The following is a 25,320-nucleotide window of genomic DNA, read 5'->3' as shown; positions in this document are numbered from 1 at the left end:
CATCTATCTTATAATCATTACTCTCATTGCAGCTGTCAGGAAGAGGAGGAGATAAGTTCTGACAAACAAGCTTTATTCATAAAATGTTATTATTTATAGACATATGAAAGCCGTCCACTCTCGGAGAATGACTGCTGCGGGACCTCCACTACACCTCTCTCCAGGGACAGGACGCACAGCTATAGATTCAGCTGGTCATAATCTGTAGCAAGACAACAATACCCAAACCAGCCAGCAGGGGCACTGTCGCTGCTTCACCGATCCTTCCTGTTACTGGAGCTGAAAGACACAATTTATATACTTATACAGGAGAATCCGCAGACAGGAAATACAGGGTATGTACAGTAGTTACGGCTAATAACAATAATACAAATATTTGTTCCTTGGAGGAGCGGCATATCTATAATGGGCTCACGGTGTGTGGGGCACGGTATCCGGACGACAATCACAACACAGTGATTAGGTTAACAACTACAAATGGTCGACGTGCACTACAGATGGGGCGCCTCCCAGCCAGCCCGTGGAATTGCCATATCCCTTGAGATGGCGCAGGCTGGCGGTCAGGCGCTCTATCTGATGGGGACGTGTGGGCGTCTCACCCGCACGCACGTGCCCATCAGCATGAGAGAGAGAGAGAGAATAAAACATTTCAGAACTCACAGTAACAGAAGTGATAATGACAGCTTTCAATTAATGGAGGGGAGGAGGAAATGTGCCCCCTTGGGAGCAGGAGCCCAGCGGCAGATGACTCTAGTGCCTTCCAGAGTTCTGCCTCTGCGTAGAGCGGTTTCCCTGGTCATCTCCACTTCAGGGAGACAGGTAGGGATCTGGGGGCAGCTGGGGCAGGCTGCTGGGGTGCTGCTGAGGGCGGCGGAGGGCTCAGATGGAACGGGGTGTGCAAGTGTCTTGGGCACGCACGATCCCTTCCATTGGCTGTCAGGATAGAATCGCTGAGACCGGATGCCTGCCCCACACTCTGGCTACGCCCTTCAGGTCCACAGATGGCGGTTTCTGGTCTCACGGGACCTGGCCAATAGGGAATTTCCAGCACTTGTGCATTATCTTCCACCTGCCGCTTACGTCCTCTCTGAGCCCCGGCATCTCCTGACCGCCCCTGTGTCTTCCCCCCCCACCCACCCCACCACCCCCCCACCCCTACCATCGCTAAAACTTCTACAACATTCATTAACTTAACTTGAAATCTCTGTGATATTTAGTAACACTGTCCCTTATTACATTTAAAGATGCTGATATACCTGGGACACGAACCTATCGCTTGTAGCATTGCAGTCAGACACTCAGGGTGTACAGTACATAGGAGCTAGCTCTGGTGCTGTACACCCCGCTGAGTATCTGACTGCAATATCCGCTGACCCCAATGTTTGTGCATTCTTCCCTTTTTTTAGCCACCAGAGAGGTAAAAAAGAGACCCCATGATTCTAAAAGTGTGGCCATGAATCCACCAACATGTCGCCCCCAGCATGATACTCTGAACGTCCCAGCTGGCGGTCAGAATAGTGTGATCACTTCAGCAGAAGGCTAAGGGCACTGGAAGAGAGGCTGTCTCCAAGGTGGTGATTGGCTTATTAAGGTGCCATGACACATACAATGGCAGTACCCACTCACCTGCGTTATATGTGCAGTTTGGTCTCTTTCTACCTGAAAGTAAAAAGAAAACAGTCAGCGCAGGAACATTATACAAAGTCTGTAACTGATTTCCCTCCAGTAACTCACCTAGGCCCCCATTTATCATTGATCGCATTTAGGGGTTTAGCCGCAAATGTTGTTTGATAAATGTGCCCCCTAGACCGCTACATAACTATGATACAGTATGTGTCTATGATTCCAGGGCCTGATTCTGGTTCACTCGCAAAAGCTAATTCTCTCTAATGGACAAAACCATGCTGCGCTGCAGGTGGGGCAGATGTAACAGGTGCAGAGAGAGTTAGATTTGGGTGGGTTTTTTTGTTTCTGTGCAGGGTAAATACTGGATGCTTTATTCTTACACTGCAATATAGATATCAGTTTGAACACACCCCTCCCAAATCTAACTCTCTCTGCACATGTTACATCTGCCCCACCTGCAGTGCACATGGTTTTGTCCATTAGGGAGAGAATTTGCTTTTGGGAGTGAACCAGAATCAGGCCCATTGTTGCTCTCAGAATGACACTTGCACAGACTCTTCTTTTACAGTAGAGACTAAACTAGTGTGCCGAGCGCAGTGAGCCATGTGACGGGACGCGGTGCACTTCCACTGTGTCCGTGTCTACTATGTCAACATTTGGGACAAAAAAAAGTGAAACGCCCATGTTGACCTTTTGACTGCTGAGCTAAATTGGGGCGACCTAATGACCCCCCCCTGGTAATAACTTTAGGGATGCAGCTTTAGAGTAAGAACATTTGTACCCTGATTTGAGGGAGAGTCTCGTAGGCCAACATCCAGCCGTCCAATGGGAACGTGGACAAGTCTCCCATACCAGGTAAAGGATCTGGTGGCGCGATTCTCTATGTGTTGTACATGGTTAGTCATGCCACGCCCCATCCCCCACCCATCTACACCCATATACTAATATCACTCTCATCCCGCGTGTCCGTGTCCTTACCTCCCAGGTAGGCACAGTTGTAAAAGCTGCACCTCTTCTGGGTGCTCCGCAGGATGAATCTGTTCCCCTCCTGGATGAATTTGGAGACATGAAACACCTCATCCACTGGAATCAGCACCTCTTCCTGGGAGGGGAAGTAGGAGAAGTCACGTATGTCGGCCCCGAAGCAAGTGGTGATGTTGAAGAAAGACGCGTTACCGAACTGCTGCGCCTGCCTGAGGTCGGTGGATGAAGATGCGAATTGACTGAGTCTGATATGGTGCTGAGGTTCTGAAGGCGGCTCAAAAAGAATCCTGCTGGACCCTCGATAGGTGGTCACTGGTTTCCCATCACACCCGACTTGCAGAAGAGTCAGTGCTCGGGTGAGGTAAAAGTGCAATGAGTGGTACATGAATGACCGGGGGTCCATGCCATACTCCCGGACCGCTCGGTTTAGCTGCTTGTAGACTGTGATGTTCATATTGGTGTAGACCAACACCGCTATCCCGTGCTCGTCTCTAAATCCCTCAGGAAGACTTTTCAGTGAAGACTTTCTTATTAACCAAGTTTGAGAAGCCTCTTTCCAAGCATCGTCCAACTCCTTGTCCTTCTGTCTTTCCTTCATCAGTAAATCCAGCGCTAGGGCCTCCATTTGGTCAAGGCACCCGACATATTGGTCATCCAAGGAGTCCTCATACATTCCCAACTGAACCCTCTGACCATCCACCTGTGAAGACAAGTGCCGTGATGGGTGCAGGCTCCCTAAGACTTATTCATCATCATCATCAAGCACCAAACTCTAAAGCTACAGACAAGAGCAGAGATTATTAGGCTACGGTAGCAGCATCTGTGTGAGGGCATCGTCTTGTGGCTGGGTGGGTTGGTGACATGTCACAGTGACTGTGGAATTGGTGGATTAGTGGCTCTTTCAGATCCAAAAACATCCTGTCTTGTGCGATGCAAATATTGAAATGAAATAGAGCACAGGTTCTCAAACTCAGTCCTCAGGACCCCACACAGTTCTGGTCAGGACCCCGCATGTTTTCCAGGTCACCTGTGGATTTTTGAACTGTGACAGTTGGTGATACATAGTGTGCATCCGGTTGATCTACAATGTCTAGAGAGACGGTCAGTCGGTAGACAGCAAAAGGTTGGCAGGGTGAAAGGGTCAACATGATTTCTTTCTTTTTTACTTTTTCATACTTCACCATCCATGTCGGCATAGAAGTAGACTATAAAGCATGGCGAATTGTTGGTCCATGTTGACATTGACAACCCAAAATTTTTGAAGACTCACGAGGACCTTTTTCATGTCAAACTTTTCATCGTTGACCTTCTGACCCTGTCGATATTTTGAATGTCGATCGTTTGACCCTTTCAACATTTTGGGTGTCGACCTTCTGACCAAGACGACATTTTGAATCTCGACCTTTTGACCCTGTCATCCTATTGCATGTCAATCTTTTACTGTCGACCTACTGACTGTCTAGACACCGTAGATCTATCTCCACAACCACATAGCGTACCTGTTGGGTGACCATGATCTGTGTCGGGGCCTGGGGACGAGGGCATTTTTTCAATTGCGGGATTTGGGTCTCAAAAATGCAAAAATGCTCAATCCCGGGATTCTTGGGAACCTGTGATTGGCCTCCCTTATTTTAAGCGGAGCGGGGTGGAAGGAGGGTGTGTGGCTGTGCTGTCAAAAGAATGCGGCCGGTTGCAGGGATGACGCCGATCACGAACAATTTAGGCAGCTGCCCGGCATTAGAAACTCTACTCCAGGATTGAAATGGGCCATGGCCTCTGGAAGGGCCCGGTCAGCTCATTTTGCCCACCGCAACGCCCCCCCTCCCCTCCCCCCCCCCCCCCCCGACTGCCTGCTTCTTCAATGCAAGACGCCGGTGGCCAATTACGATGCTGCACCGACTTTTGTGCCAATCAGAGCTTGTGTACCGTTAGCCAATCAGAGCGGTTGCTGGTACACTAGCTCTGATTGGCTCACCAGCCGGTGCTGCATTTTAATTGGCTGCTGGCGTCCTGCATTGAAGAAGCCTGTGCTCCGGGACCTGCAGCAGGAGTCAGCTGGTAAGTGAAGGAAGGGTGGGGGGGGGGGGCAGAAGGGGAGAGTGGGATGAGGGGGGGTCCTCTGGAAATCAGTCACGGGTCCCAAAATTCCTAGTGGCAGCCCTGGGCGGGGCTACAATAACGTGATCTGTGACCTTTGGTCCCATGGACACACACACACCCTCGACTGGGGGGGGGGGGGTTTAAAGGAGACTGGTGCCAACGTGCGGGAAGTGAGACAATCTGGAAGTGTAGGCAATGGGATATATAACAGATATATATATACTGTATATAAGACTAGGTGATTCATCGTGCCCCACGGGCGCTCTTCACACCGGCGTAAGGGGCTGCGCCCCCTTAATTTGTGAACATTTGTATATGAGAAAGATGGTTAGAATTGTATGTAAGATGCCTGTATTGCAACTTGAGTTATAGGTGAAATGTGTTAAATAGAGAGCATATGATGTGGAAGGGGGTGTGTATTGTTTTGTTTAATTAAAAAGCGGTTACAGAGTAAGATGTACATTGATAGTGTGGATGGTACAGTGACATTTGTGGGTGTGGGGGGGGGGCTGTGTGTGCATGTTGTTTAGGTGTGTGTGTGCAATAATATAGTAGGGTGTTTCTGAGTCAGCGGCTCCCCACTGGCGGAGGTCACGACACAGGAAAACAGGAGGCTGGGTAGTGATAGGGGTGTGTGGACATAAGGGGGACTAAAGAGGAGGGTGGGAGATACTGTGCAGCTTCTGCTAGTGGGTGAGGGTCCAGCATGGTAGTACAGGATGGTGGCCCTTAGTCAGTGTCTCCTCCTACTGGGTGGGAGTTCGGGTGCATGAGAGCAGGAGGCTGGGCTATGAGGCATGATAGGGGCATGTGGCCAAAACAGCGTCAGCGACTCCCCAGTGATGGAAATTACGGTTCAGGAGAGCAGGAAGCTGGGTAGTGATAGGGGTGTGTGAGTATACGGGGGACTAAAGAGGGGCTTAGGGGTGCCGTGAATTGTGGGAGGGGCGCGGGGGGTGCCGTAAATCAAGGGAGGGAGGGGGCGCAGGTATCCGTGAATCGCGGGAGAGGGCGGGGTCTGCAAAGCGTGGGAGGGGGCGTGAATTGCGGGAGGGGGGGTTGCGAATTGCAGGAGGGGGGGTGTGCGGGGTGTGACGTGAATCGTGGGAGGGGGCGTGAATCGTGGGAGGGGGGGTGCGCGGGGGGTCCGTGAATTGCGGGAGAGGGGGGCACGGGGCGCGATGAATCACCTAGTTGGTTATATATTCTTGTAGAAGGATGGTAGGATGTTGCTGTCATTCAGAAGCATTTACATAAACAGTAATAGTAGCAGTAAAAGATCTGACTTAAAACACCTACAGTAAAACAGAACAGGTGTTATATATTATACAAAGAATTGGTTGATGATGTGTAGGTTGACGTGCACATAGTTGTCACTGGAAAAAAATTGCTACAAGAAAAAATCAACACAGAAAGGTCAACACATGTAAATGTTGACATAAGTGTGGCACTTCATTGGTGTCCATGTCAACACATGAGAATGAATATGAAAACATTCAAAAAAGAAAAATAAATCTTCAAAAAACTCATGTCAACCTTTTTCATTGTCGACCATAGCCGTGTCAGTGTTTTGCATGTGCCATTTAATCCTGGGGTTGCCGTGAATCGCGAGCGGGGGTGGGGGGGAGGGAGGAGGTGAGGGGTGTTCGCGAATCACGGGAGGAGGGGTCGTGGGTGGATGCCGTGAATTGCGGGAGGGGGGGTCGCGGGGGGTGTGGGTGCCGCGAATCGTGGGAGGGGGGACGCGAGGGGTTGCAGTGAATCGTGGGAGTGTGAGTCGCGGGGGCGGGGGGTTTGCCGCAATGACAGGAGGGGGGGTCAGGGGGGAATCGCGGTAGGGGGGGGCGCGGGGGGTGGGGGGTACCGCGAACCGCGGGAGGGGGGGCCCGGGGGGTTGGCGCAAATCGTTAGAGGGGGGGTCGCGGGGTGTCAGGGGGTGGGGCCGCAAATCGTGGGAGTAGCCGCGAATTGCGGGGGGGGTGCTGCGAATCGTGGGAGGGGGGTCGCCGGGGGGTGCCGCGAATCGCCACAAGAAAAAATCAACATAGAGAGGTCAACACATGTAAATGTTGACATAAGAGTGGCACTTCATTGGTGTCCATGTCGACACATGAGAATGAATATGAAAACATTGAAAAAGTGAAAAATAAATCTTCAAAAACTCATGTCAACCTTTTTCATTGTCGACCATAGCCATGTCAGTGTTTTACATGTGCCATTTAATCGTGGGGTTGCCGTGAATGGGGGGGGGGAGGTGCATACCTCCCAACATGACCCTCTCCAGGAGGGATACATTGCTCTGTTTCTGGACTTTCTTCTTAATTTATGGATTACCATCACCTGTGCTTAAACACCTTTCTTATCAATTACCCTGTTTAAAACAGGTGATGACAATCATAGATTAAGATGGAAGTCCACAAACAGAGCATTCTGTCCCTCCTGGAGAGGGTCATGTTGGGAGGTATGGAGGTGTGGGGCGCTCACCTGGTGTGTCTGGTGAGTAGCTGTGTCTTTGCTGTGTAACATGGAGAGGCAGAGGGTGTCTGGCACTATCTGTGGGCTCACTGGGCTGGTTCTCTGTCATGTGAGTCAGTCATGTGAGTCAGTCATGTGAGTCAGAGGCTCCACCCAGCGTTACAGCTTCAAACACACTTTGAGTGACAGATGTAGCCAAATATATAAGAGATTATACCTGACCATTTACCATGTAGAAGACCCAGAGGCACCATGCGAAGAGCCGGAGACAATCCATTGGTAAGGGGGATCCCTGCTCACCCCAAATATCCTGCTATGTGACAGGAGCTGTACAAAGACAGGAGGCATGAGATGCGGACAGAGAAAGGGGGGAGAGGGACAGACACACAAATAGAGAGGAAGACAGCCAGAGAGGTAGAGAGACAGTCAGACATACAGAGAGGTAGAGAGACAGCCAGACATACAGAGAGGTAGAGAGACAGCCAGACATACAGAGAGGTAGAGAGACAGCCAGACATACAAAGAGGTAGAGAGACAGTCAGACATACAGAGAGGTAGAGAGACAGATAGAAAGTTTTGGCTAAGTCCTGCGCTGCGGGTGGTTTGACCTACCTAATCCGTTATATAGCACGGACTATTACACCCCGTTAACTGCTGCTGTTCTGTGGGGGGTAGCTCAGTTCCCCAAGTTGATTACCAGAAAAAAACACAGAGTAGAACTGCGCAATAAAGGGGGAAATAGTACATGCAATTTATTTATGTACCAATAAAAAAACACATATAAAACATACACAGAAAATTAAACCACAATTAAAAAAGGAAAAATTTATACAATAATGTTACATAAAAGAAGGGGGGGGTTATATAAAAGATTATTGCACAACCGGTCGTGTCGAATTGATAGGTTTAAAACCAAATAGATTTTGCTTCCCTTTAGCTTATCACGGTCACATTAGTATGTTAGTTGTAGTTAGAACACTGGTTTAGGTAACAGTCTTTGTATGGATTAGTAAATATCACTGTCCAGGTTTTAATGTCTGGCCAGACAATATTGCATTTGGGGTACCTTACAGCTGCCACCTGTAATTCCTCCGGTCTCCCAGTGGATGGTGCTGAATCACCTGTCTTGGTCCAACTATATCTGGAGTCACCTTTAGGCTGGTGGGCTGATGGTAAACCTGTGTGGTATCCCCTGTGGTGCAGAAAGAATTTGTAAAAACCAACGCGTTTCCCCGCCTCCGGTAACGGTCTCAGCGGCTTTTTCAAGGAAAGAAAGGAAGAGTAGCAAGTGCGAGGTATACAATACAAAGAGGTAGAGAGACAGTCAGACATACAGAGAGGTAGAGAGACAGTCAGACATACAGAGAGGTAGAGAGACAGTCAGACATACAGAGAGGTAGAGACAGTCAGACATACAGAGAGGTAGAGAGACAGTCAGACATACAGAGAGGTAGAGAGACAGTCAGACATACAGAGAGGTAGAGACAGTCAGACATACAGAGAGGTAGAGAGACAGTCAGACATACAGAGAGGTAGAGACAGTCAGACATACAGAGAGGTAGAGAGACAGTCAGAGAATGAGAGAGAAAGACAGAGAGACCTGATTCAGGTGCTGAATAACCTCCCGACAGTCAGTACCCCAACCAGAGCCGCCGAGAGGCATGCCGGGCCCTGGTAAAAAAGGGGGAAGTGGATGAATCGCGGGAGGCACGGTCACCTCCCGTGATTAGGCCACGCCACCAAAATGTTTGGGGGGGGGGGGTGTATGATAAAAACACTCTAAAGTCAAGGGGGGGGTGTAATTATCATCGCCCCCCTCAGCAGCAGCAGCAGCAGCAGCACACACCTACAGCATGAGCTCTCACACTGTCAGTGAGACACTCATGCTGAGCCTGCTGTCAGCACAGCACAAGGTGTAGGTGTGTGCTGCTGCTGCTGCCTGGAAGGGACAGAGAGAGAAGGGGGAGGACCAGGGCCCCGCCGGGCCCCTCCTGCAAGGCCAGGCCCAGGTAATTAGTTCCCGCTCCCCCCCCCCCTTTCGGCGGCCCTGACACCAACATCAGAATCCGGACTTTTAGTATTTACAGGGGTTATTCTGCCTCGTAGGGGTCCACAACCCCCATAGAGGGAGAATAGAACCTGTGGTGAATGCACTGAGTGCGCGAGAGGCTCAATGCACTCGCCCCCCTCGGAGTACTAGCAGTCAGGATTCCGATGTCCGTATACAGACTGTTGGAATCCCAAATGTCGCCCTGCTATACCACACCCACCGATTCAGGGGGTTATGGGAATTTACAGGTCAGATGATAATCGAACGACTGCACATGTGTAAGGGAATCCTTTGTTGGTGACCATACACAAGGTGATTAACAGGAACAGTGCCGGAACTTATGAGTGGTTGGCCCAGGTGCAAAACTACATTTTTGGGCCCTCCTCTTCCACTCCAACCCAAGTTCACAATATGCCATACAGCAGTGGGTGGCAGAAGTGGGCCCCTTAGTCTTCAGGGGCCCCGGTGCAATGCACCTGCTGCACCAATGGTAGTTCCGCCTCTGAACAGGAAGCTGGCATTTGTGGGTGGTAACCAGCAATTTTCTGGGAGAGTCAGTGAATACGCAGGCATGGCCAGGTGTGTGAGGGGAAGTCATGTGACGTCAGCTCCACCCCCGATCAGCCTGTTCCTATGGCAGCCGCTGAGTAAGTCCTGGGCTACACACAGACTGCACACACTGGGGAATCATTATATGGTGAGGGGCGTGGCCAGGTGTGTGAGGGGAAATCATGTGATGTCAGCTCCGCCCCCCGATCAGCCTGTTCCTATCGCAGCCGCTGAGTAAGTCCTGGGCTACACACACACTGCACACACTGGGGAATCATTATATGGTGAGGGGCGTGCCCAGATGTGTGAGGGGAAGTCATGTGATGTCAGCTCCGCCCCCGATCAGCCTAAAGATGCCCATATATGCTGCAAGAATCACATGTGTAATAGGCTAGATCGCATGGCATGGCATGCATTTTGCATGTGTTTAGCATGCAATGCGCAGTGGCGTAACTATAGCTCCGCAGCCCCCGCGGTGGCGGGGGGGCGCAGAGAAATTGGGGGCGCCACCAGGGGGCTGCGGGGCTATTGTTACCCGCGGTCTGCGTCTCGCCCGGCTCTCTGCCGGGACCTGCCTGACGTCACGGTCCCGGCCAGCTCCTGCTGCAATGAAAACTGACAATTAGAAAATGGCTGCCCCCATACTGCAGACAGTTTTCTGTCTGTAGTATGGGGCAGCCATTTTCTAAGAGTCAGTTTTCATTGCACCAGCAGGAGACAGCCGGGACCGTGACGGTCAGGCAGGTCCCGGCAGAGAGCCGGGCAAGACGCAGACCGCGGGTGCAGGGTGCAGGACAGGTACGGGTAAGAAGGGGGGGGGCAGGTTAGGTGTGTGCGGGGGGGGGGCGCCGAAAAAACGTGCGGCGGGGGGGCGCAAAATAGTTAGTTACGCCCCTGGCAATGCGCGTGCGATGCGACCCGAAAGCAGTACAAAAAGTATGTGCAGCACATACATTTTCTACTGTGCGATGCTATCGCAGCGTGTATGGTCATCTTGATTCTATGGCAGCCGCTAAGTAAGTCCTGGGCTACATAGACTGTGCACACTGGGGAATCATTATATGGTGAGGGGCGAGCCCAGGTGTGTGAGGGGAAGTCATGTGATGTCAGCTCCGCCCCCGATCAGCCTGATTCTATCACAGCTGCTGAGTAAGTCCTGGGCTACATACAGATTGCACACACTGGGGAATCATTATATGGTGAGGGGCGTGCCCAGGTGTGTGAGGAGAAGTCATGTGACATCAGCTCCACCCCCGATCAGCCTGATTCTATCACAACCGCTGAGTAAGTCCTGGGCTACATACAGATTGCACACACTGGGGAATCATTATATGGTGAGGGGCGTGCCCAGGTGTGTGAGGAGAAGTCATGTGACATCAGCTCCACCCCCGATCAGCCTGATTCTATCACAGCTGCTGAGTAAGTCCTGGGCTACACACAGACTGCACACCCTGGGGAATCATTATATGGTGAGGGGCGTGCCCAGGTGAGTGAGGGGAAGTCATGTGATATCAGCTCCGCCCCTGATCAGCCTGATTCTATCACAGCCGCTGAGTAAGTCCTGGGCTACACACAGACTGCACACACTGGGGAATCATTATATGGTAAGGGGCGTGCCCAGGTGTGTGAGGGGAAGTCATGTGACATCAGCTCAGCCCCTGATCAGCCTGATTCTATCACAGCCGCTGAGTAAGTCCTGGGCTACACACAGACTGCACACACTGGGGAATCATTACATGGTGAGGGGTGTGGCCAGGAGTGTGAGGGGAAGTTGTAAGCCCCAGGACAGTGAAGGGGTTAACCCCCAGTGACGGGCGGAGTGACTGACAGGGGAAGAGGAGGAAGGGGCGGAATATAGGAGCAGCGTGGTAGGAGGAAGGGGCAGGGTGTACTCACGTGCGAGAGAGGAAGCGCGGAAAGAGGGCAGCCCAGCAGCAGCGTGGAGGAGACAGGCCGAGTGAAGTGCCTGCCGCAGCCGCACAAGACACCCGGAGACACGTCTGCGTCGGGTGACCCCCGCCGACCTCCAGGGGAGGAGAGCGAGAGAAGACGCGGCGCGCCTTGACACATTCCAGCCGGGCACGGAGAAGCGGGCTGCACGGAGGTGACCCCCGCTGACCTCCCCAGCAGTACGTCACAGCAGAGAGACGGGGCGCGCATGTTGCGTGACCCCCGCTGACCCCCCTGTACAACAGACAGCCGGAGGCCGGGGCGCGCGTGTTGCGTGACCCCCGCTGACCTTCCCCCAGCAGCCAGCAGCTCCGGGCCATCGGAGAGGCCTGTGGCCCTTGCAGGTCATCATGGGAACCAGTTGCCGCCAGGACACCACAAGGAGTGTGGCTCTTGAAGACTGCACAGCGCCGGAGTGATTCACTCCAAATCAGCACAGAAAGTGCCTTCCTAACGTAAGTCTGCCCCTGGGGCAAGTGATGCCGACACCCCCGTATATTGTGGAGAGGGACACATAGAGGAAGAGACCTGCCCACTGCAACATTACCTGCGTAAGTTGTTGGGCTGTGTAGCCACTTAACTGCACCCACTAGAGATTTGTAGGATGACTCTAACTGTTTTAGCCTGCACCCTTACTGAAGCCCCACTTGTCACGTTCATTTACGCAAGGAAACATAAGCGACTATAAGGGCTCCCGGGCCTCCTTGCCTTATTGCCAACTACCCCTACCAGTGACTGAGAAGGATTTGCCTGTGGACCAATACCGCCACCTGGTGGGCCAAGCACCAAATTGCGACCCCCTATTGGATCCGCGAGAAAAGTAATCAATTACCTTAAGTCCTATGCATAGGCCCTATCACAGGACTGACCGGTCTTAAAGTAACAGAGGGTGCACCCGGGTACGCAGGGTTAGCTTGTGTATTTATTTGATGATGATTTGTTGACATAAAATTGTGAATGTACAGTGTGTAGTAAGGTGTACTCGCATTTGGTCCTCACTGCAGTCAAACGTAAATAGTATACCCGTTCAGCGGAGGTTAGTGCTGGCTCTCCAAGCCACAGCGATAGGCCAGGTACTGAGTGACCCCCATAGTCGGTGGAGGATACATTGTTATTATCTAAGTATACTGAGAATATTCATGTTGTTTTTGCATAGATTAAGGTATACTGCCTTTATTGTACTGTGATGTTGTGAAAATATTGTTAAGTCATTACGTGAAAGAGGTTGACGGTCGCAGTGACCGGTTTTAGAATAAAAGGTCAACTTAATTCTGTTGTCCATTGTCCTGTGTCCAGTCCTGCATCACGAGAAGACTCCAGACTTAAACCCGTGGGATCGGGGAAGCACAACCCCCACCGCATCCAAGGTAACCCCTCTTCAGGTGTTTACAATTCTTTGGCGTCACGAACAGGATTTAGTCGACGCGGAGTATAATCCGATCCCAGGATGGACACACCACAGGCCGGGGGCGGGCAGGCACCCGTTGTGCCCCCCAACGCCGAACCACAGGTGGCCACCCCAGTGGTAGTACCTGCACCCGCGACGGGATCTCACGCTCCCATTACACTACCCTACTACTTCGGGGCTCCATGGATGTTGACATACAGTGGGGACCCCAACAAGGGTGCCACATTCACAGCCTTCAAGAACCAGATGAAGTCCATGGCCCAGCTCTACACCCCGAGAGAAGAGCAGAGGGTACAGATCCTCATCGGCCAACTCACGGGCTCGGCCCTCAGCGAGGTCGAATCATGGGAGGACGACCAAAGGAAGGACACTGACCAGATCTTGGAACGGCTAGCCACGATCTTCGAGACCGCCACCCTCCCAGATTTGAAGATGCAACTCTACGGTCGGAAACAGCGACCAGGCGAAACCCTCCGGGACTTCGCCATAAGTCTACAAAAGACCCTGAGGCTCATCCAAGCGGCCGACAAGGATGAGGTGCGTAACAGTGATGAGGCGCTCACACTCCAATTCGTGGAAGGGGTGTCGAACTCCAACATTAAGACCCAACTGCGACTCCTAAGGATGCAGATGTCGGGGAAGTCCTTTGCTGATTTTAAGAACGCCGCCATCTTGACCGTCGGGAACCACGTGGACCCCGAGGTGGAATACCCGGAGATGGTGGGGGCCCGAGGAGCCATAGCCTCGAGTTCGGAACAAGTCGGCCGACTGAAGGGCCCAGCCAGCCGGGGTGGCCAACCACCAGCGGATGATTCAGAGCAGGCCCTCCAACGTCAGGTAGAAGACCTGGCCCTCGGGATGGCAGCTATGCAGCGGGACATACGCCAGCTGGTGCAACAGACCACGTCGGACCACGAGGAAGCCAGATGGAGGGCGGAAAGGCAGCCGTCAAACCGGAGGCGATGGGACCCGCCTCGGGAATATGGGAGGCGAGCCTCGGACCAATTTGACCATCAAGGTCGACCCATCTGTCGCCACTGTCAGGAGGCCGGGCACGTCGAGAGAAGCTGCCCCTCACCCGACCATTTAAACTCCAATGCCCCGAGGGAGAGGGCCGAACCTCGGGGAGAACGCCGGGAGTAGACTCAGACCCGGAGGAATGGTGGGCCCAATATGTAGGACAATGCCCGAGGATCCCAGTGGTGATCAATGGGATAGAGGCAGTGGCCACGATCGACACTGGGTCACAGGTATCCATGATACAGCTACCCACTCTCCAAAAGTATTGGGGAAAAGAAGTACCGCTCAGACAGCCCCTCACTCAGGTGAAGGTGGTCGCTGCAAATGGCCGCGAGGTCATCTGCAACGGGTACTGGGAAGCCGATTTACAGATTGGACGAACATGGTTACCCAGGCAGGGGTATTTAGTGATCACCTGTGGGAAAGGAAGAGTCGCCCCCATCATCCTGGGCATGAACATATTAAGGAATTGCCCTGAGGAGCTGATTGCAGCGTTAAAGCAAGAACCAGTTAACCAAGACCAGGCTGGAGAGTTCACCCAACAGCATATCATCTGCATCCAGGGGAGCCAAGTGGGCGAGAGAGTGCTGGCCCCGCGTACCCAAGGGACGGTCAAGTGGTTTAACGTCCGAAGGGGGTATGGCTTCATCAACCGGAACGACACGAGGGATGACATTTTTCTCCACCGGACAGCCCTTAGGAGGAGCCACTCGCGGAGATCTTCGTACAGTCTCAGAGAAGGCGAGATGGTGGAGTTCGACGTGGTAGAGGAGGAAAAGGGTGCCAAGGCGGTGGACGTGACTGGTCCAGGTGGGCTGCCAGCGAGAAGAAACCGGCCGGACCTCGACAGGTGTCCTTTCCGCAGGCGTGCTCATCGGTGTCAAAGTGGGCAGATGGCGGCGTCGATTTCCCTCAGGCCAGTCTCGCGGCATTCATTCTCAGAAGTGAACCTCGTCCCCGCCAATAGAGGAGAGAAGCCGGTCGCTGAAGAGGAGTGGAATTACCGCACCCCTATGGTTAACAGACGTCCACGGCGTAGAGTCCGCCATACCTGGGAGGCCGAGCCCTACATGGTCACCAAGAAACCGAGGGCAGTGGTCGAAGTCTGTGGCGGCGCGCCTTGACACATTCCAGCCGGGCACGGAGAAGCGGGCTGCACGGAGGTGACCCCCGCTGACCTCCCCAGCAGTACGCCACAGCAGAGAGACGGGTCGCGCGTGTTGCGTGACCCCCGCTGACCCCCCTGTACAACAGACAGCCGGAGGCCGGGGCGCGCGTGTTGCGTGACCCCCGCTGACCTTCCCCCAGCAGCCAGCAGCTCCGGGCCATCGGAGAGGCCTGTGGCCCTTGCAGGTCATCATGGGAACCAGTTGCCGCCAGGACACCACAAGGAGTGTGGCTCTTGAAGACTGCACAGCGCCGGAGTGATTCACTCCAAATCAGCACAGAAAGTGCCTTCCTAACGTAAGTCTGCCCCTGGGGCAAGTGATGCCGACACCCCCGTATATTGTGGAGAGGGACACATAGAGGAAGAGACCTGCCCACTGCAACATTACCTGCGTAAGTTGTTGGGCTGTGTAGCCACTTAACTGCACCCACTAGAGATTTGTAGGATGACTCTAACTGTTTTAGCCTGCACCCTTACTGAAGCCCCACTTGTCACGTTCATTTACGCAAGGAAACATAAGCGACTATAAGGGCTCCCGGGCCTCCTTGCCTTATTGCCAACTACCCCTACCAGTGACTGAGAAGGATTTGCCTGTGGACCAATACCGCCACCTGGTGGGCCAAGCACCAAATTGCGACCTCCTATTGGATCCGCGAGAAAAGTAATCAATTACCTTAAGTCCTATGCATAGGCCCTATCACAGGACTGACCGGTCTTAAAGTAACAGAGGGTGCACCCGGGTACGCAGGGTTAGCTTGTGTATTTATTTGATGATGATTTGTTGACATAAAATTGTGAATGTACAGTGTGTAGTAAGGTGTACTCGCATTTGGTCCTATCACTGCAGTCAAACGTAAATAGTATACCCGTTCAGCGGAGGTTAGTGCTGGCTCTCCAAGCCACAGCGATAGGCCAGGTACTGAGTGACCCCCATAGTCGGTGGAGGATACATTGTTATTATCTAAGTATACTGAGAATATTCATGTTGTTTTTGCATAGATTAAGGTATACTGCCTTTATTGTACTGTGATGTTGTGAAAATATTGTTAAGTCATTACGTGAAAGAGGTTGACGGTCGCAGTGACCGGTTTTAAAATAAAAGGTCAACTTAATTCTGTTGTCCATTGTCCTGTGTCCAGTCCTGCATCACGAGAAGACTCCAGACTTAAACCCGAGGGATCGGGGAAGCACAACCCCCACCGCATCCAAGGTAACCCCTCTTCAGGTGTTTACAATTCTTTGGCGTCACGAACAGGATTTAGTCGACGCGGAGTATAATCCAATCCCAGGATGGACACACCACAGGCCGGGGGCGGGCAGGCACCCGTTGTGCCCCCCAACGCCGAACCACAGGTGGCCACCCCAGTGGTAGTACCTGCACCCGCGACGGGATCTCACGCTCCCATTACACTACCCTACTACTTCGGGGCTCCATGGATGTTGACATACAGTGGGGACCCCAACAAGGGTGCCACATTTACAGCCTTCAAGAACCAGATGAAGTCCATGGCCCAGCTCTACATCCCGAGAGAAGAGCAGAGGGTACAGATCCTCATCGGCCAACTCACGGGCTCGGCCCTCAGCGAGGTCGAATCATGGGAGGACGACCAAAGGAAGGACACCGACCAGATCTTGGAACGGCTAGCCACGATCTTCGAGACCGCCACCCTCCCAGATTTGAAGATGCAACTCTACGGTCGGAAACAGCGACCAGGCGAAACCCTCCGGGACTTCGCCATAAGTCTACAAAAGACCCTGAGGCTCATCCAAGCGGCCGACAAGGATGAGGTGCGTAACAGTGATGAGGCGCTCACACTCCAATTCGTGGAAGGGGTGTCGAACTCCAACATTAAGACCCAACTGCGACTCCTAAGGATGCAGATGTCGGGGAAGTCCTTTGCTGATTTTAAGAACGCCGCCATCTTGACCGTCGGGAACCACGTGGACCCCGAGGTGGAATACCCGGAGATGGTGGGGGCCCGAGGAGCCATAGCCTCGAGTTCGGAACAAGTCGGCCGACTGAAGGGCCCAGCCAGCCGGGGTGGCCAACCACCAGCGGATGATTCAGAGCAGGCCCTCCAACGTCAGGTAGAAGACCTGGCCCTCGGGATGGCAGCTATGCAGCGGGACATACGCCAGCTGGTGCAACAGACCACGTCGGACCACGAGGAAGCCAGATGGAGGGCGGAAAGGCAGCCGTCAAACCGGAGGCGATGGGACCCGCCTCGGGAATATGGGAGGCGAGCCTCGGACCAATTTGACCATCAAGGTCGACCCATCTGTCGCCACTGTCAGGAGGCCGGGCACGTCGAGAGAAGCTGCCCCTCACCCGACCATTTAAACTCCAATGCCCCGAGGGAGAGGGCCGAACCTCGGGGAGAACGCCGGGAGTAGACTCAGACCCGGAGGAATGGTGGGCCCAATATGTAGGACAATGCCCGAGGATCCCAGTGGTGATCAATGGGATAGAGGCAGTGGCCACGATCGACACTGGGTCACAGATATCCATGATACAGCTACCCACTCTCCAAAAGTATTGGGGAAAAGAAGTACCGCTCAGACAGCCCCTCACTCAGGTGAAGGTGGTCGCTGCCAATGGCCGCGAGGTCATCTGCAACGGGTACTGGGAAGCCGATTTACAGATTGGACGAACATGGTTACCCAGGCAGGGGTATTTAGTGATCACCTGTGGGAAAGGAAGAGTCGCCCCCATCATCCTGGGCATGAACATATTAAGGAATTGCCCTGAGGAGCTGATTGCAGCGTTAAAGCAAGAACCAGTTAACCAAGACCAGGCTGGAGAATTCACCCAACAGCATATCATCTGCATCCAGGGGAGCCAAGTGGGCGAGAGAGTGCTGGCCCCGCGTACCCAAGGGACGGTCAAGTGGTTTAACGTCCGAAGGGGGTATGGCTTCATCAACCGGAACGACACGAGGGATGACATTTTTCTCCACCGGACAGCCCTTAGGAGGAGCCACTCGCGGAGATCTTCGTACAGTCTCAGAGAAGGCGAGATGGTGGAGTTCGACGTGGTAGAGGAGGAAAAGGGTGCCAAGGCGGTGGACGTGACTGGTCCAGGTGGGCTGCCAGCGAGAAGAAACCGGCCGGACCTCGACAGGTGTCCTTTCCGCAGGCGTGCTCATCGGTGTCAAAGTGGGCAGATGGCGGCGTCGATTTCCCTAAGGCCAGTCTCGCGGCATTCATTCTCAGAAGTGAACCTCGTCCCCGCCAATAGAGGAGAGAAGCCGGTCGCTGAAGAGGAGTGGAATTACCGCACCCCTATGGTTAACAGACGTCCACGGCGTAGAGTCCGCCATACCTGGGAGGCCGAGCCCTACATGGTCACCAAGAAACCGAGGGCAGTGGTCGAAGTCTGTGGCGGCGCGCCTTGACACATTCCAGCCGGGCACGGAGAAGCGGGCTGCACGGAGGTGACCCCCGCTGACCTCCCCAGCAGTACGCCACAGCAGAGAGACGGGGCGCGCGTGTTGCGTGACCCCCGCTGACTCCCCTGTACAACAGACAGCCGGAGGCCGGGGCGCGCGTGTTGCGTGACCCCCGATGACCTTCCCCCAGCAGCCAGCAGCTCCGGGCCATCGGAGAGGCCTGTGGCCCTTGCAGGTCATCATGGGAACCAGTTGCCGCCAGGACACCACAAGGAGTGTGGCTCTTGAAGACTGCACAGCGCCGGAGTGATTCACTCCAAATCAGCACAGAAAGTGCCTCCCAAACGTAAGTCTGCCCCTGGGGCAAGTGATGCCGACACCCCCGTATATTGTGGAGAGGGACACATAGAGGAAGAGACCTGCCCACTGCAACATTACCTGCATAAGTTGTTGGGCTGTGTAGCCACTTAACTGCACCCACTAGAGATTTGTAGGATGACTCTAACTGTTTTAGCCTGCACCCTTACTGAAGCCCCACTTGTCACGTTCATTTACGCAAGGAAACATAAGCGACTATAAGGGCTCCCGGGCCTCCTTGCCTTATTGCCAACTACCCCTACCAGTGACTGAGAAGGATTTGCCTGTGGACCAATACCGCCACCTGGTGGGCCAAGCACCAAATTGCGACCCCCTATTGGATCCGCGAGAAAAGTAATCAATTACCTTAAGTCCTATGCATAGGCCCTATCACAGGACTGACCGGTCTTAAAGTAACAGAGGGTGCACCCGGGTACGCAGGCTTAGCTTGTGTATTTATTTGATGATGATTTGTTGACATAAAATTGTGAATGTACAGTGTGTAGTAAGGTGTACTCGCATTTGGTCCTATCACTGCAGTCAAACGTAAATAGTATACCCGTCCAGCGGAGGTTAGTGCTGGCTCTCCAAGCCACAGCGATAGGCCAGGTACTGAGTGACCCCCATAGTCGGTGGAGGATACATTGTTATTATCTAAGTATACTGAGAATATTCATGTTGTTTTTGCATAGATTAAGGTATACTGCCTTTATTGTACTGTGATGTTGTGAAAATATTGTTAAGTCATTACGTGAAAGAGGTTGACGGTCGCAGTGACCGGTTTTAGAATAAAAGGTCAACTTAATTCTGTTGTCCATTGTCCTGTGTCCAGTCCTGCATCACGAGAAGACTCCAGACTTAAACCCGTGGGATCGGGGAAGCACAACCCCCACCGCATCCAAGGTAACCCCTCTTCAGGTGTTTACAAAGTCATGTGACGTCAGCTCAGCCCCGATCAGCCTGATTCTATCACAGCCGCTGAGTAAGTCCTAGGCTACACACAGACTGCACACACTGGGGAATCATTATATGGTGAGGGGCGTGGCCAGGAGTGTGAGGGGAAGTCATGTGACATCAGCTCCGCCCCCGATCAGCCTGATTCTATCACAGCCGCAGAGTAAGTCCTGGGCTACACACAGACTGCACACACTGGGGAATCATATGGTGAGCGACGTGCCCAGGTGTGTGAGGGGAAGTCATGTGACGTAATCTCCGCCCCCAATCCGCCTGATTCTATCACAGCCGCTGAGTAAGTCCTGGGCTACACACAGACTGCACACACTGGGGAATCATTATATGGTGAGGGGCGTGCCCAGGTGTGTGAGGGGAAGTCATGTGACGTCAGCTCCACCCCCGATCAGCCTGATTCTATCACAGCCGCTGAGTAAGTCCTTGGCTACACACAGACTGCACACACTGGGGAATCATTATATGGTGAGGGGCGTGCCCGGGTGTGTGAGGGGAAGTCATGTGACGTGAGCTCCGCCCCCGATCAGCTTATTCTATCACAGCCGCTGAGTAAGTCCTAGGTTACACACACACTGCACACACTGGGGAATCATTATATGGTGAGGGGCGTGCCCAGGTGTGTGAGGGGAAGTCATGTGACATCAGCTCCGCCCCCAATCAGCCTGATTCTATCCCAGCCGCTGAGTCCTGGGCTACACACAGACTGCACACACTGGGGAATCATTACATGGTGAGGGGCGTGCCCAGGTGTGTGAGGGGAAGTCATGTGACATCAACTCCACCCCCGATCAGCCTGATTCTATCACAGCCGCTGAGTAAGTCCTGGGCTACGCACAGAGTGCACACACTGGGGAATCATTATATGGTGAGGACAGGGCTGGCGCTTTAGGCAGCTGCCTAGGGCGCCAGCCACTGGAGGGCGGGGGTGATCCTCCGTTTGTCTTCTTGTGCTGGGTACTCCAGCAGGAGCAGTCAGTGCAGCAGCCAGTGTCCCCACGTTGCGGGCCAGGGGACCAGGCCATGAGTGTCCTGTCAGAGCCTCCCCAGGCGTCTCTCTCCTTACATAGATCCAGGGCGGCTCCGGACGCCAATCACAGGCCGAGACCCGCCCCTTTCCTGCCCCTGCCTCCGAATGACAGCCCGGAGCAGCGCAGGCCCCGGGAAAAAGCAGCCAGCAGTGGGACCCGCAGGGAGACGGTGTCAGCAGCGGTGTGCAGTAACACCTCCCTTCACTGTCCCGGCCTGTGGTAAGATGCTATTTTGTGATATATAGCACCTGGATTAGTGACTGCCTGGAGTCTCCGGGGCCCTGGCTGGGGAGGAGGGGAATGCACAATTGTTTGAATGTATGCAGTGTATGGTTGTATGTATGAGTGAGGCATTATATGTCAGGGTTGCCGACCCTCCCGGAATTCCCGGGAGTCTCCCGAAAATCGGGTCCCCCTCCCGGCCCCCCGGAAGGGTGGGCAACCCTCCCGGAATCTGGGGGACCCACTTAATGACCTTACAGTCAAGCCCCGCCCCCCGATCGGGTAAGGAAAGTCTCTTCTCCGGGAGAGGAGCATTAAAAAGTCGGCAGCCCTGTTATATGTAGTATGTATATGGGGACAGTGTACGGTGTGTGTGTGTGTGTGTGTGTGTGCTTTGTTCACTGTCACTTCATTCCTTCAAATGTACTGGGGTTCCTGTGATCATCTCCCCTCCCTAACTCACTGTGTCTATCTCCCACATCTCTCTATTCCCTCCCTGCCACCCAGTGTCTATTTCCTCACTATCACCCCACCCTACTCTATCCTCTCTGTACCACCCTGCGCCTCTCTCTATCCCCTCCCTACTTCTTGCTGTCCCCTCCCTACCACCCTGATTTTCTTTATCTCCTCCCTACCACCCTGTGCCTCTCTATGCCATCTTACTACCACCCTGCACTATCTATGCCACCTTCCTATCTGTGTCTCTTTATCCCCTCCCTACTACCATGTGTCTCGCCTCTCCACCGTCCTGCATATCCCTAGCCCCCTCCAGAAAACTGATGACTTGTATTATTCCGCAGTGCAGGTGAAGGGTTGATATGCTGGGTATTTATTTTGGTACTCTTTACCTAGAACGGCGCCCGCGATTACAATCGCGGGCGTCGGGGGTAAAAAATCGCGGGCATCGCGGGTACATAAAAAACGGGTGCGACGCGATGCCCGCGATTTTCCCATAGGGATCAATGTTAAAAGTCAGATTGGACGCGATTTTAGCGTTAAATGCCTCAATGCCCGCGATTTTTACATAGGAAACAATGTTAAATGGGCCACAGAGCCCTAATAGTCCCCCTGAAGTCTTAAATGGCCCCCACAATTTTTAACGCCACCCCACGATCAACGTCAACCCGAAGCGTGGCGAGCGCAGCGAGCCCGCGAGGGGCGGCGGTACGCGTCCTCCGACCTTTTCATACCCCCACTATCCACGTCGGCGTGGAGTTGAGAATAGAATAGTGTGGCGAGCGCAGCGAGCCACCGAGCCCGAAGCGTGGCGAGCCCCGCGAGGGGACGCGGATACCTTCACAGTTATACGCGTCCCCTCGAGGGCTTCACAGGTGTCCGTGGCGACACGGACACCTGTGAAGCCCGCGAGGGGACGCGTTTACCTGTGAAGGTATCCGCGTCCCCTCGCCACGCTTCGGGCTCGGTGGCTCGCTGCGCTCGCCACACTATTCTATTCTCAACTCCACGCCGACGTGGATAGTGGGGGTATGAAAAGGTCGGAGGACGCGTACCGCCGCCCCTAGCGGGCTCGCTGCGCTCGCCACGCATCGGGTTGACGTTGATCGTGGGGTGCCGTTAAAAATTGTGGGGGCCATTTCACACTTCAGGGGGACTATTAGGGCTCTGTGGCCCATTTAACATTGTTTCCTATGGAAAAATCGCGGGCATTGAGGCATTGAACACTAAAATCGCGTCCAATCTGATTTTTAACATTGGTCCCTATGGGAAATCGCGGCCATCGCGGGCATCGCATCGCACCCGTTTTTTAGTGCATTCGATGGTCGCGATGGGCGCCGTTCTAGGTAAAGAGTACCTTTATTTTAGTTAGATATATTTTTTATATGCTTATGGGAAGGATATATGACACAGCCTATGCACTTTCTCCTAACTGACTGTTAATTAGTGGTGTAGGTGACGGGCAGGGGGGAGTTGACAGACATTTTGCCTAGGGCACCAAGAAACCTTGCACCGGCCCTGGGTGAGGAGCGTGCCCAGGTGTATGAGGGGAAGTCATGTGACGTCAGCTCCGCCCCCGATCAGCCTGATTCTATCACAGCCGCTGAGTAAGTCCTGGGCTATACACAGACTGCACACACTGGGGAATCATTATATGGTGAGGGGCGTGCCCAGATGTGTGAGGGGAAGTCATGTGATGTCAGCTCCGCCCCCGATCAGCCTAAAGATGCCCATATATGCTGCAAGAATCACATGTGTAATGGGCTAGAACGCATCGCATGGCATGCGTTTCGCATGAGTTTAGCATGCAATGCGCGTGCAATGCGACCTGAAAGCAGTACAAAAAGTATGTGCAGCACATACTTTTTCTACTGTGCGATGCAATTGCAGCGTGTATGGTCATCTTGATTCTATGGCAGCTGCTAAGTCAGTCCTGGGCTACACACAGACTGCACACACTGGGGAATCATTATATGGTGAGCGGCGTGCCCAGGTGTGTGAGGGGAAGTCATGTGATGTCAGCTCCGCCCCCGATCAGCCTGATTCTATCACAGCCGCTGAGTAAGTCCTGGGCTACACACAGACTGCGCACACTGGGGAATCATTATACGGTGAGCGATGTGCCCAGGTGTGTGAGGGGAAGTCATGTGACATCAGCTCCGCCCCCGATCAGCCTGATTTTTTCAGCCCCAGGGACTCGGTGGGGAAATGTATGCCGAGCTAAGCTCCATAAGGGAGGGCTAAACTGTGCAATCACTTCCCCACGCGTGCACAGAATCTATTCCCCGCTGCTCTGCTCAGTAGTGACCCGGGGACTCCCATCTACGTGACACTGCTGCCTGCAAACATAAGGACGTTGGGAGATACGCACACAGAATCTATTCCCCACTGCTCTGCTCAGTAGTGACCCGGGGACTCCCATCTACGTGACACTGCTGCCTGCAAACATAAGGACGTTGGGAGATACGCGCACAAAAAGAGAGAGACAGACCTAGAGAGAAAGTGACAGCAGGGAGAGAGGGGAGAGAGCACAGAGAACAAAGGCATTAGTCACCCGGTGGGCACTGCCCGTGGAGCTGCTGCGTCCGTCTCTCAGGTCCCCGTATTACAGGCCCTGTGCCCGAGATGTTGTAATTAGACCTCAGCGTGACAGCTGCAACAGCAATTACACAATATGCCACTATAAGGACTCACATTGTGACACCCTCAGTTGTGGCAAACTCTGAATCATCAAGAAAACCGTCACAATCCCACTATGGGCCTGATTCAGACCTCATCCCAAATGCTAAATCTTTAATGGGCAAAACCATGCTGCAGTGCAGGTGGGGCAGATGTAACATGTGCAGAGAGAGTTAGATTTGGGTGGGGTGTGTTCAAATTTAAGTCTAAATAACAGTAATAGAATAAAGCAGTCAGTATTTACCCTGCACAGAAACAATATAACTAACCTAAATCTAACTCTCGTCTGCCCCACCTGCAGTGCACATGGTTTTGTCCATTAGAGAGAGAATTTGCCTTTGCAAGTGAACCAGAATCAGTTCCTACCAGATTGGGCTTGGCCAGCCACAGTTAGGTAAGTGGATGATACCAGAGTGGATGTCCTGCACCTTTCCAAATGTAAAGAGGGGCTGGCTCGGTCACTGATTCTGTGGGTTCTTTGCTGGTGTGATCTTCGGGCACAATGGCGACACGTTTCGCTGATTCAACAGTTTTATCAAGGTGATGCTCACTAGCCAACAGTCAGGGTTAAATACCCTCCATCATTTGAAACCACTGCCCACCTGTTCTGGTTGTAATTGGAATCAGCTCTTACTGCATCCAAAACACATCATAAATACTGTATTTGAACAGGAGACCAACCATAATGACTCTATTTTATTAACTATATAAAATGTCTTTTTTTTTTTTCAAATAAAAACCATAATAGGGTCTAAGGTGAGATTCCGGACCTGACAAGTGTGCAGGACTGTACCTGGTAGGATGCAGGGCAATACGTGGCAGGTGTGTAGTGCTGTACCTGACAGGTGTGTAGGGGGGCTGTACCTGAGAAGTGTGCAGGACTGTACCTG

The 25,320-nt window shown here is 53.1% G+C and overlaps 1 protein-coding gene across 6 annotated transcripts; it reads right to left on the bottom strand.

Annotated features, from left to right (window-relative positions):
* Positions 1–75: 75 nt before the first annotated feature.
* LOC146058314 (ecto-ADP-ribosyltransferase 5-like) lies at positions 76–25,320 on the bottom strand. Of its 6 annotated transcripts, none has more exons than XM_083170572.1 (7): positions 24,306–25,320; positions 8,252–8,377; positions 7,798–7,904; positions 7,415–7,512; positions 2,605–3,310; positions 1,627–1,659; positions 76–279 (listed from the first exon to the last, which is right to left on the bottom strand). In XM_083170572.1, the coding sequence occupies exons 4-7, from the start codon at positions 7,460–7,462 to the stop codon at positions 188–190; spliced, it is 879 nt and encodes a 292-aa protein (XP_083026698.1). In that variant the 5' UTR covers positions 7,463–7,512; positions 7,798–7,904; positions 8,252–8,377; positions 24,306–25,320; the 3' UTR covers positions 76–187. The 6 variants fall into 6 exon arrangements, with proteins under 6 accessions (XP_083026698.1, XP_083026693.1, XP_083026694.1 ...); XM_083170567.1 differs by having other exon boundaries at positions 7,403–7,512; positions 24,306–25,319; XM_083170568.1 differs by having other exon boundaries at positions 7,403–7,512; positions 8,257–8,377; positions 24,306–25,319.

Source organism: Crinia signifera, chromosome 2 (assembly GCF_055691185.1).
Source record: "Crinia signifera chromosome 2, ASM5569118v1, whole genome shotgun sequence".
NCBI lineage: Eukaryota > Metazoa > Chordata > Amphibia > Anura > Myobatrachidae > Crinia > Crinia signifera.
The sequence above is the reverse complement of the archived record's forward strand: the minus strand, read 5'-3'. Positions and strand labels throughout refer to the sequence as shown.

Excerpts from the sequence above, each read along its gene's own strand:
- LOC146058314 (XM_083170571.1), bottom strand. The coding sequence starts at position 7,462 with ATGGATTGTCTCCGGCTCTTCGCATGGTGCCTCTGGGTCTTCTACATG. Across the intron at positions 3,311-7,402 it reads TCTACATGGTAAATGGTCAG|GTGGATGGTCAGAGGGTTCA; the intron begins GTATAATCTCTT and ends TTGTCTTCACAG. Across the intron at positions 280-1,626 it reads AAACTGCACATATAACGCAG|CTCCAGTAACAGGAAGGATC; the intron begins GTGAGTGGGTAC and ends TGTGTCTTTCAG.